General features: G+C 42.4%; 3 protein-coding genes across 4 annotated transcripts; 1 reads left to right on the forward strand and 2 right to left on the reverse strand.

The window, feature by feature from the left end:
- Positions 1-120: 120 nt before the first annotated feature.
- LOC101773001 (alcohol dehydrogenase-like 6) lies at positions 121-3,219 on the reverse strand. The gene is made up of 10 exons (XM_004953164.4): positions 2,956-3,219; positions 2,731-2,867; positions 2,498-2,544; positions 2,094-2,416; positions 1,889-1,971; positions 1,731-1,806; positions 1,596-1,657; positions 1,158-1,253; positions 863-1,024; positions 121-525 (listed from the first exon to the last, which is right to left on the reverse strand). The coding sequence occupies exons 1-10, from the start codon at positions 3,005-3,007 to the stop codon at positions 409-411; spliced, it is 1,155 nt and encodes a 384-aa protein (XP_004953221.1). The 5' UTR covers positions 3,008-3,219; the 3' UTR covers positions 121-408.
- A 424-nt stretch (positions 3,220-3,643) lies between these two features.
- LOC101773696 lies at positions 3,644-8,925 on the reverse strand. Of its 2 annotated transcripts, XM_004953166.4 has the most exons (10): positions 8,447-8,925; positions 7,466-7,700; positions 7,186-7,272; positions 6,922-7,091; positions 6,446-6,588; positions 6,181-6,358; positions 5,477-6,074; positions 4,945-5,057; positions 4,623-4,866; positions 3,644-4,266 (listed from the first exon to the last, which is right to left on the reverse strand). In XM_004953166.4, exons 1-10 carry the CDS (start codon positions 8,644-8,646, stop codon positions 4,039-4,041), a joined length of 2,196 nt encoding a protein of 731 aa, XP_004953223.1. In that variant the 5' UTR covers positions 8,647-8,925; the 3' UTR covers positions 3,644-4,038. The 2 variants fall into 2 exon arrangements, with proteins under 2 accessions (XP_004953223.1, XP_012698737.1); XM_012843283.3 differs by lacking the exon at positions 7,186-7,272.
- A 1,060-nt stretch (positions 8,926-9,985) lies between these two features.
- Positions 9,986-12,234, forward strand: LOC101774102 (mitochondrial intermembrane space import and assembly protein 40 homolog). The gene is made up of 4 exons (XM_004953167.3): positions 9,986-10,238; positions 10,657-10,691; positions 10,785-10,910; positions 11,742-12,234. Exons 1-4 carry the CDS (start codon positions 10,124-10,126, stop codon positions 11,925-11,927), a joined length of 462 nt encoding a protein of 153 aa, XP_004953224.1. The 5' UTR covers positions 9,986-10,123; the 3' UTR covers positions 11,928-12,234.
- Positions 12,235-12,496: the final 262 nt, after the last annotated feature.

Consider the following 12,496-nt stretch of genomic DNA (forward strand, 5'->3'; position numbering starts at 1 on the left):
AAATAAAATTTAATCTGTCAAATCAGCAATTAATTTCACCTCTATTGTGTTATCATTCAGTCTTACACAATGTTACAGATTCAAGAATCCTTCCAATCTCAACTCATCAAAACAAGCTGAAGCGTAGTATTGGCTTGATGGCTTATACATGGAACATAAAAACAGTACAGCGGTATAATTTCAGTAAGACAGGTTACAGGGGCAACTCTTGAGGAAGCAAGTAACAAGATTCAAAGGGAAATCAATGTGATTCTCTTGAGAGTTCTGTACTTTGATTTACAACACCAAAATTTACCAGGATAACCCAAAAAAAAAGCCAAAAAGGGTGAGCTCTGATGTGCTGATGAATACTTGAGCCACAAAGGTGATAAAGGAAAAAAGAGCATATTTGTAGCAGTTGTTCAATCCTCACTGTGACATGTGAATCACACATCGCAAGCACTTGCTTTCTAGCATCAGTTCGAGTGCACGGTTGATGTCACCGAATGGTATATCATGCGTGACTAGGCCATCAACTTGAATTTCCTGATAAGTGACGAGATATAATAATCAATATAAGTTTATGCTTCGTAAATCATTTTTCAGCTAAAAAGCTCCAACCCATACACAGATGAAATAAAAGGGTAGGTTATTTTTCTGGCATTCAATCCCAGGTGTCATAGTAATGAATAGTTTTCTACTTTACTGGCATCAGTTGTGTACATAGTCAACATCCATTATCTCAATATGTATATTAAAGATCATCTTTCCACACTTGCCTCCACACGGCACATCACACTGAAGAAGCGGCAATATATTACTATCATTAATTTTTTTTCTCTTGTTTTTAAACAGTTGTTTCTGCAGAAGTTTTCAGAAGTACCTTGTCTGCGTACTTATTCACCAATGAAGGTAGATCAGATTTGGGTCTCCATCCTCCAAACAAAGATCCTTTCAGTGTTCTTCCAGATAGAAGAAATGCATAATGAGCAGAAACCTCTGGCTTTGCTTTTGGTACACCAAGAGTTACAGTTACTCCCCAACCCTGGCAAGTCGGAAATGCATATGAATAGACAGAAACCGAATATGTGAACTGTGGATGTATGCAAACAAATGTGAGAAGAGAAATATATATGAACTGTGATATGTATGTAAAGAAATGTGAGAGGAGAAATTACATCAGAGCATGATTGAAGCGCAGTGGAAACTACTCCGGTATCACCCACACATTCAAAAGAGTAATCTGCCCCTCCATCAGTCATCCTTTTGATTACCTGCAATCATAACAGAACATTCTACTTACATCGGTTTTTTCTTTCTTTTCTTTTTTGGCATAAGCTTCAGCCTTCATGGTACATGATTCGTGAAGCACATCATATTCGAGAGTGCATTTTAAAACTTTAGCTGTAGAAAATAGTGCGCTGTCTTTAAGTCCAAATGGTAGTGCCAGGAGGGAATATTTCTATGAAAATTTATTTTGCCCTGATTATGTTGGTAGCTCATAGTCTGATTATAAGCTTATAACTCAGCAGCTTCTTCATGTAAGCAGTCAAGAAGAACGGCACAATCCCAAAGGTGAGTGATGAGCATGTGCCCAATTGTGTGCTATAAAATACCTGCTGAACAGGCTCGCTCAATTCATTCGGGTTAATAAAATCTGTGACGCCAAAAGCTTTCCCTGTACCATGAATGAAATAAGTAACATGAGGAGGGCTCATAGGGGAAATGTATAACTTGACAGTGCAACATACCCTTTTCTTGCTTCTCAGGATTAGTATCAACTCCAATAATCTTGGACGCCCCCCGAAGCTTAGCACCTTGAGCAACCTAACTCAGCAGACATGTCTTGTAAGTACAGTTCTTGATGTGTGCTAATGAATTTATAATGGAAGCTTATGTAGCTACTCACAGAAAGTCCTACAGTTCCAAGACCGAATATAACTACACTTGAACCCTCAGATACATCTGCAACATTCCAAGCTGCACCAAGTCCTAGAGAACGGAACAATGAACAAAGGTATGATCAGAATGAATATGCGCACCAATTCCCAGAACCAGAAAAATCAAACACGGCAACTCTCAGATAATCTGGAGTTCTGAACCTCAGGAATTACCTGCAGACACACCGCAGCTCAGCAGGCACACCCTGTCCATTGGCACTGTCAGGCCGACCTTCACAGCACATCCTGAATGAACAACCGTGTACTCGCTGAAGCTGGACACTGCACAGTAATGATACACGGGTTTCCCCTTGACAGAGAAGCGGGTCATCTGATCGCTGTGCATGACGCCCTTCCTCTCCAGGCCGAGCTTCTGGCACATGTTGCTCTTCCCCGAGACGCAGTGCTTGCAGCTCTGGCATTCCCCGATGAAGACGGTGAGCACGTGATCTCCCACTTGGAACTCGGTCACTCCTTCACCCACGCTCTCTACCACTCTACAGATCAAAGGTGTTCAAATGTCAGTTTTACAAGCAATTCACAAGGCTCAGCAGTTTGAAGGGGATCGGTGAGCGCACCCGGATGCCTCGTGGCCGAATATTCTGGGGAACAGATCAGGTTGCGCCTGTCGTCACGGAATCAAAACAGAAAACAGATAATGAGAGAATGTGATGCACATCCACAATCACAATCACAGAGATCATTTGTCTCAGGCTCTCAGCGGAGGAAGGAAAACTAGGAGACCTGACATTTCAATCCACCCGTAGCAAACGCAACAGAAGAAACTGCTGCCGTGGTGCGTGGTGCGTACCTTGGATTGCCACGCGGTGACGTCGCTGCGGCAGACGGAGGTGGAGACGACCTTGACGCGGATCTCCATGGCCCCCGGCGGGGCCACCTCCACCTCCTCCATCACCAGCGGCTGCCCCGGGCCCCATGCCACCGCCGCTGCGTGCAAGCCATCAAATTTTACGCCGCGCCACAAGTAGTATACAGAGGAAAGGGCCAAAGGCAATTGGGCTGGGGCGGCTCGTACCTCGGCAGGTGATGGCGGCCGGAGGCGACGAAGATGCAGCGTCAGCGGCCATTCCGGCAGATCCTCGGTGTGGAGCGGCTCCTCTTCTGGCTGTGCGAGGTTGGTATGGTATGCAGAGTGGAGAGGAGTCAAAGCACCCTCTTGCCGCTTGGGTTAGGTAGCAGAAGTGCAGAGAACTGCCCCCACCTACCCATTGTTGACACCCGCCAACGCTGCAAAAAGATGAACTTGAAGAGGTGCTGAGCTGTTTATGCCTTTTCAGAAACAGAGGCACAGCACGCGAACAAAGACTGAGGCCTTAGTGCCCAGACAACAAAAAATACTGTAGCGCAAAGTACAACAAAACTGTGTAATTAGTTTTTGATTTCATCTACATTCAGTACTCCATACATGTACCGCAAGTTTGATGTGATGGGAAATCTTCTTTTTGCATAGTGTCGAAGTTGGAATTTTGAAGGACTGTTTACAGGGCCTGACTAAAAAGATTTCCCAAGAAGGATGAGAGAAAAAAGCAATTCCATCTTTAAAAAAAAGGCAATTCCAGTATTTCACTGCTCTATTGACTATTCCCTCCGTTTTTAAATATACGAACGTTTGTAACAAGAACTAATTAGTTTGGTATAAACGTCATATGTTTAAAAAACAGAATATAAAACAGGACTTCTTCACTTCAGTGACAATGGGGATGCATCATTTCAGTTCCGTGTACAATATATCCTTCCCGGGTCCAGATGCCACCACCTTCACTGCTTTGCAACAGGGCAGAAGTGCAATTTTTTGGCCAGAGTTCAAATTGTTCAATACAGGAGAAGAGCAGCATGGAACCAATTAATCAGGAGCTCAAGAACCTTATCATCCTAACTTCAAATAATGCCTTACAATCAAGGGGGGGATTTTGAAAAAGCTTTTGACAATTGTACATCCATAGCAATGCCTTACATTGGTTATCTGCGCTAATCTGTAGCAGTTTCACTACAATGATGATATCGAGCAATCAGGGTTAAAATCTGGACAGGTTAGCTGGTCAGGTTGAACCGGGAATGGGAATTCAGCGGACTCCTTTTCCCTTTCGAGAGCCCATGATCACCTCTTTTTCTTGGTTTCGTTAGGTCTGATCATCTGCACAGGTGCAGCTGGAATGCGAGCCCACCACTCCCTAATTCGCCTGCGGAACTTCTCGGTGTTCTGTTTCCTTAGTGGCATCTCCCTCGTGTACAACTCCAGGGCGAACATAAGTAGCAGATGCCTAGAAGGTACGAAGACAAGAAATGTTGCTGCGGCAATAAGTACTGCTGCAACCACTTCAGTGGCCTGCGTGGGCAAAAGATAGACATTAGCATTTGCCGAACTGGAAATCTCGTGTCCAGAAGACTACCTTGTTTTATAATTCTGCACAATAAATCATATGTAATGTTGCAAAGGCATAAATTCATGTTGGGCTAGAGCTTCAGAACCAAAATCTGAGAAGTTATAAACAACGACTCATCACCAAGTTGTCTGAGCTTGTAAAACAAATATTGGGTAGGCATGTAAAGAGATTGTTTACGGTAGGCCATATGGATGCGCAAGGACCTTCTTAGCCTGTGTACCATAATGGACTAATACCCTGGTTCCTACCAAGATATTGGAAGCCAAATATGTCAAAAAGCAAAGAAACAAAGACAAACCTTAGGAACAGAGGCAAACAAGACAGATCTGAACTTCAGGAGAGCAATATTTACAGCCTGTAGAGAATCTTCTAACTTGGATATAGCCTCCTGCAATATCAAGATTTGCTCAACAGCATTTTTACTTGGAGGAGGTTTTACTTCAAGCACTTCCAACAGTTTTCCACCTCCAATATACTTACGCCAAAGAATGACAACAGCAAAAGTTAAGAAAACAAAGGGCACAATGTAACTGACAAGACCCCTGTGAAACCAAAAGGGATAAGTTCAATTAGTGTGTATAAGCATACTTCATAAGATCTAATGGACACAATGAAATTACCTTTGAATAACATACAACATAAAAGCTAAGAATAGAAGTGATTTCAAAGGATCTTCCCACTGGCTGAGAGAGTAAACGATCTTGCCTACTTGAATTAAAGGGAAGAGTAACTCCTGCAATATAGTGCGATCATCAGAATGCAAATCACCTTGCTACTGAAGTATAATCATTTGAGAAATAAGCTTGGGCAATGTGAAAAAGCAAGGAATTCCGCCAAAGAACTAATATGAAATATAAAAGTATTTCCTGCATCCAAATCAACATGTTTTATAATTCAAACCTGGGCAATGGGGAAGCTTACTTCCTACACATTGCATGTGCCCAAAAGGCAAATATTAGGATGGCCAAGCCAAGTATCTTTCTGTCCCAAATTGTAGGTTGTTTTAGGATTTCTAGATTCATAACTTTTATTGTGTATCTAGACATAATATATATCTAGGTGCATAGCAAAAGCTATGAATCTAGAAATGCCAAAACGACCTACAATTTGGAACAGAGGGAGTAGAAATTTAAAATAACTTATAATACACACCTGCATGAGGGCAAGATTTGCATCAATGCCTTCCACCTTTACTTGGTCTACTGTAGCACGTGCTGACTCTATTCTCTCAGAGTAACAAATTGACTCTTCTAGAGCAGCCTCCAGAGATTTTGTTACACCAAAGCAAACAGCACAAAAGCTTATTTCCTTTTCAGTTTCATCTTTTCTCTTCAGCAGAAGAAACCCCATTCTAGAGAGAGCATACAAGGAAAATGGTACAGAATGGTTTTCTGGCATTTTGTCGACTGCAGAATCAGTTGCTAAATGGCTCAATGAAGAGTCCAAGAGTTGGAAGTAGTTATTATACAGTGCTTCTAAGACCATGTCTCCTTTCGGAAGCTTTTCTGCTAAGCTAAAGGTAAGTGTTGTCTTGAAGTGGGAAGGAGCAATATGAAAAGCTTCTTTGACAGCAGAGTATCTCAAGATGCCCAGGATAGCTTTTGAGAGTGCTTCTGCTCTCTGAACATCTCCAAGATTGAACTTCCTGATAAATCTGTTCACCTGCAATACTTCACGGGTAATTGCTAACCAATAGTCCCTTCGTGAAGGACCTCCTAATTCAGGGAAATCGAAATAAATTGGATCTGTCCTGTAAAATAAGGTGCTGTTAGTTTTGAAGGCAACCCACCAAATGATAACTGCAGAGAATCCAAGAAAATGGGTATTGGAGAATGCTTCTCCCTTTTAATACTTACAAAGTGCTTGATTTGTACATCACAGCTTTATCAAAGAGGCGAACACCCAGTGGTCCAGTCAAATCACGCTTAATCACTTGATTTGAATCTGTTGCCAAGTCGTATTTAACAATATTATCACCATAACCCACTCTGATACTCTGAAAATAAAGAGCATGTGTTGTGAGGACCAATCTTCCTGCCAAAAAGAATGCAAATATTAATGTCTTTCCAAAGTGAAGCGTGCCTGCCAATTGAGAAATTGTATAGCGATTAATCAATTCACCTGGCCATGCTGATATCCCGATATGTTGCAAAACAGGATGAATAGGCTTGTCTCCATCAATAGCTAATATACACTCTCCAGCATCAAGATGAAGACTCGAAGCAAGTGGCGATTGCATGATACCTTTCACAGACCTCAGTTCCCTATAAATAACAACATAATGCTCTTAGTACATCTAATTGGATCAATTATAGCATCATGCACTATTGAAGATCCACAGCCCTAAATTTCCTCTTTTCCTCTATCAAATAAATATCCTGAATTCGAACCTAAGCACAATGCTACAACAAAGAAATGTACTTCTTTTGCAATTCCAGGTGCGGAGAGGGTTAACTAGGTATGTTTAGCTTACTTGGAATCATCATTTCAATCATGAAGATTTCATATATTTATGCACAAACACAATATATGCATTAACAAAAGACAGGTAAGATAGATCTTGAAATCTCAACAATTTAAGAGGTTCTGTTAATTACCTGTCTAAACTCTTGAGATACTTGTCATAAACAAGAAAGTGCAATCGGCCTCCAGATGAACTTGTAAGTACATCAAACAGATTGTGGACAGTAACTAAGTCAGCTATTATTGGGCATGAAGGTGCTATTCGTGCAAAAGCATTTAGCCCGACTGTCTTCTTGTCATCAACCTAAAAATGAACACCGCAATTATCATTTGTATTGCCATAGAATAATTAGTTACGAGTATTAAAAAAAAGAGAGGTGCAGATTCAAAAAAGATACTTGAACAGCCAAGTTTGTGGAATTTGCATAAAAAATTGATCCCTCATCCTCATCTTCAATCTCAAGGGAATCACGCACAATAGAACCCTGACCATCACAGCAGCAAGAGAGAATAACAAAATTCATCAAGTAAACTAGAACACTGTGAAAGCTATCTAAGGAAAACGAAGGTATAATCACAAAGTTATTTATCTATTTTCCTTTCAAAGATATCCATATGATGAATAAGGCGCCGAAAAATAGTTGCTCACAAAAGAATGGAGCCTTGAAGATTTCTCACATTTTCTACTGATGCATCCTCAGAGCCTGGGGTTTCCCATGCAAGCATCATATCAAACATCAAGCGGCGAAGATTCTTATCAGCCAAATAGTCTGGACGTGTAGTAACTTCATGAAGAGCTTTGTGGCAGCAATACTCTAAAAGCTCTCTTGCATATGTATTGGGCTCATTACAGTTATGAGGGAAATCAGTCCCAAAGCTTTGCTGTAAGTTTTCAGTTGAAATAGCAAGAATCCTGAAATTGTTAAAGTTAGGAAACTAAGCACTTCACTTCATAACTGAGCAATGTGACAGGATCTGAAAAAGATCTTGCCAACAACAGCATCATTATGGTTAAATGTGAACTTGAGGAGATATAGGATAATGCGCTTTTTAAATACTAATGCCAATAACGACATCCCTCATTGCATATAATTTGGTTTATTAAAAGGTGGATTCACCTTTAGTTGATCTAGTTGTGGCTATTTTGTGTTGCTTGATAACCCCGTTCACGATATGCCCAAACCTAATGAGGTACAGTCTAGAAACTAAGTGTGAACTCTGGCAAAAGTATTGAACTTGAAGTGTGAAGTGCACATGTCCAGCAATAGATAATGTCACTCTTATTAGATTTCTGTAAGGACTAATTGTAAATGACTGGTGTAGCCATGTTGTTCGCTCCATCACTTTTACTAATTTCACAAGAAGAATAAACCTTGCCAGAGGATCAATATACATCAAAATTAAATGCTCGGACGAGCAAACGTCCACTAGGGTTCTGTGTAGTTCTAGTACCAATCAAGCTCGGGGATAGAAGCAATCTGCTGCATTTGGGTGTACTTCTGTTGCGATCCTAGTCTCCTACGGAGTTTGTGGTAACTACCCCAATCAGGATCAAAAACATCATCCGTGCGTATCCTTGAATAACCAGTGGGTAGCTCAGATCAAACTTCTATCCCCAACCCGTAGCGCAGTAGATTCGTGTGGAGCGGAGACGCGTACCTCGAGCAGCGGGAGACGACGGAGTTAGCGATGGAGGAGAGCTGCGGGATGCTCCCTTCGCCGCCCCCCTCGCCATCGATGGCCGCGGTGGCGGTGGAGGAGGCGAGGAAGGCGGCGGCCGCCGCCGCCCGGCGCTGGGCGAGGCGGGCGAGGAAGGTGCGGATGGGCTTCTCCCGCACCCACGCCTCCACGATCCCCATGCCGGCCGCTCTCTGGTGGTGACTCCACCGGTCTGCCCCCCTTTGCTTGCTTGGACTGGAAGCCTCGCGTTGGTGGCTTCGTTTACTCTTTCTGGCAAGAGAGGCAACTCGGCGTCTCCGGCTCCGCCGCGCCGTAACGGACAACGGCACAGTGCACACTTCGCGTGCTTGCGGTCGCCGGTCGGGACGCTTCGCCGATCGCCGCCCACGGCTGAAGATGAAAGTGAAACCGCCGGAACCGAGCAGGCGGGGTCGACTCTTTGGATGATGGCCAGTCGGAACCTGGCTCTTCCGATGCTTCCACCGTGCACGCTATGGTCGTGTTGTTGCACGCTATGACCCTGGCAGGTGGGGTCGTGTTCTTTTATATGCATATTTGAAAGCACTTTTTTACGTTCATGAACAATATAGCATAAAGAGATATTACCAATCAAAATGTGGCGTTGGAGACCATATCACATCAAAAATAACACCTATGTTTTTATATTTTAAAAAAGCGGGAGGACATACCAAGCCAATTTTTGAAACAAAAATGATCAAAACTCACCTGCCACTTGGGTCATCAATTTTGCTTCGGCTTCTACTACATGCTTCATCTCATCCCTGTCGCAATTCACTACTCCAGTTTTTTTTTAAACTTATTCACAACTCCAGTATGAGATGGGCTGACCAAGGTGGGTGGAGAAAAAACATGTTGCCAAGGGACATCGCTTGTTGTGTGGGAGAGAACAGATACAAAGGGAAGTAGATGTGCAGAATTAAATTTGAAACAAAAATACAATGATTTAGCTACTTTTCATCATAAAACAAATTCACTAGCTAAAAACATAATGGAAAGATACTAAGGCCCCGTTTGGTAGAGCTTCGGCTTATCATAAAACGGCTTCGGCTTCGGCTTTTTCGGTGGAGTGGCTTTTTTAGTGAAGCTGAAGCCGTTTTGCAAAACATTTGGTAAAACGGCTTCTCAATGGCAATATATGTAATTTTATGATCACTTAATGCTTGGAGAGGGAGGAGAAGCCGGTGAAGCCACTTTTTTCGGCTTCTCCTCTCTAGTGTAAGCCATTTTGCGGCTTCTCCCCGGCTTTGGTGGTGAAGCCGTTTTGAAATTGACCCTTTGGTAGGGCTTCACCAAAAGCCGGTGGAGAAGCACTTTGAGAAGCCCTACCAAACGGGGCCTAAAGAAAACAAAGAAATATGAAAAATAAAAGTGGATTGGAGAGGCAATCATGCTATATGGGCTGAGCGTCCAACTTTCTTCCAGCCCACATGACCCGCCGCCGCCGCCGCCCAACCTAGTCGTCGTCAGTCAACTCGAACGCCAATTTTTTCACGCACCTCTCTCCTCCGTCCCAGTCCCAGCCCACAGCCCACAGCCCACGCTCCCCGTCTCCGCCTACTCCGGCGGCCACTCCTCCTTTGCTGGGAGACACAGACACCTGTTCACCTGCGCCGCCTCCACCAAACGGTGCACCGCATGGACCGAGAGGGGAGCCGCGCTGCCGGCGGAGAAGGGCCTCCGGTGGCGGCAGCCGGGCCAGCCCCTTCATCTCGCCTGCCGCCCTCACCCGGCATTGAGGCATTAGCCGCAGGTGATTCTGTTTTTATTTTGTTCCTGTCTCTTATTATTACCCACTTTCTTATCCTTTTCACTCCCGACTATTTTTGTTTTTTTTTCTATGAAAGAATCATATGCCCGGTGCATTGCATCTCTTCTAGATTCATCATTCATAACTCTAGTTAAATGAGTATAATCTAGTGTTGGTATGGGTATCAGGTCATTGTAGCACTGCATCCGACTAGGTAATGGAAAACTGCTCTATACCTTCATATTCCCTTTAGATAAAAGGAACAACATTATCCCAGATGATGTATCAACCAAGGTTATATCCCTTGATATTCTATTATGGATGTTGAAAAATGTGTGAACCTGCATAGAATATCTTTCTTGGTTTGGATTTTTGGAGCGTGCTACGGCATGCATTGCACTAATTCATGTTTTAAATGCAGAGGCATTGGCTTTTGATGGAGGAAGCAATGAGGAGGTAAGAACTCGTATCTTGATTTTAGATAGATGTCAGATGTGTGAAATTATGGAGACAAAACTGAATTTGAAATTGCTTCATTCGCCTTTGCAGTCAATTGATGTTACAGTGCAGAAAGCTCTGGAGTGTCCATGTTTAGATGACTTGAAAAGAGGTCCTTGTGGAAGCCAATTTATTGATGCATTTTCATGCTATCTCAAGAGTACCAAAGAAGAGAAGGTTGATTTAGTAAATTTCAGAAACCTTTCTGACTTACACAGGGTGAATCGTAGATGAAATCCTAGTAATTCTGCATTTTTAGTAAGCTGCTTGTTTATCCTACATGTTTTTGCCCTTTCTGTCTGTTGGTATCCTCTGTTTTTTATGTGTTCATATCTCTGTTGCTCCTAACAACTAGTTGATACATTGTTCGTTCTGTCTATACTTTTCAAGGATTTGTTGTTTTAATTTTGATATTATAGTTACTGTTGAATGATGTTACATAAGAAAAATCCTTTGAAGCTGTTCTCTTATGTGAATGATTACTTGATTAGTTATCTTGATTTAACTTTCCTGGAAAAGGGGAGCTTGTTGTATTTTTACTTCCATCATCTACGGCACTTGTATAATTTTATTACCAGGTTTAGGGGGTGTTTATTTCTTTAGTCCCTCCTAAAATTTCTATCACATCGAATGTTTAGATACTAATTAGGAGTATTAAATATAGACTAATTACAGAACCAATTGCACAGATGGAGACTAATTTAGCCTAATTAGTTCATGATTTGACAATGTGATGCTACAGTAAACATGTGCTAATGATGGATTAATTAGGCTTAATAGATTCGCCTCGTGAATTAGCCTCCATCTGTGTAATTAGTTTTATAATTAGCTCATATTTAGTCCTCCTAATTAGCCTCCGAATATTCGATGTGACATAAATTTTAGGAGCACCCCCTTACTTTCTGATCCAAATTGTAGATGGCTATCCACTTCCGTTAGTAGCTGTTCATTTGTGCCGGAGTTCCCCTGAATAAAATTATTAGTAACTTGTTTGGTCTTGCTCTGCAGGGTTCAGACTGTGTCGACCCCTTCATTGCCTTGCAGAACTGCATCAGAGGAAACAAAGAGGCATTCATCAAGGAGATTCTAGAAGAAGAGGAAAACGACGAGGAAGCTGAGAAGTCTAACCTCAAAGTTCTGCCTCCAGCATGGTCCAGAGAACCAAAATCAAAGATACGAGGTCCTTCGAAATAAGCAGGGTATACTCAGCAAAGTAATATTCCTATAGTCGGGGTCGCCACAGTTTTTCTGCAGAAGTTCTACAATTTGGTCAGTTTCAGGAACCAGAGCAGGTGATCTCGTATCATACACGGCAGAAATAGGAGCAGATGTGGCCTAAATATTGCATGGATCAAATATTTTAGCATATTGCATTACGTTGGAATCAGCATCTGACAATCTTGTATTATGCTGATGGATTGTATCATCTGAAGAACAGATGGAAATGTTTCTCCTTGAGATAACGGACCTATGATTTAACAAGCAGAATCCTTCACACCGACGATACATGTTGCATTTACACAGAGTTTTTTCACATTAACGATACATGCTGTTACATGAGCTGACTACCATTATCTGCCTTCAATGTGATCATACGTTCATACTATTCGATCAGAATATCGGATCAACCTTCAAGCAAGTGAAGAATATGTGGCAATCAATCTGAGCCGCCTCTTCTCAATGAATGGATGGGGATCGGACCCTATTTTCTTAACCAGGTCCAGATGTCGGTTTTGGATCCAAACTGGGCCTCAGGCCCAGGG

The sequence above is a fragment of the Setaria italica genome, chromosome I (assembly GCF_000263155.2).
Source record: "Setaria italica strain Yugu1 chromosome I, Setaria_italica_v2.0, whole genome shotgun sequence".
Taxonomy (NCBI): domain Eukaryota; kingdom Viridiplantae; phylum Streptophyta; class Magnoliopsida; order Poales; family Poaceae; genus Setaria; species Setaria italica.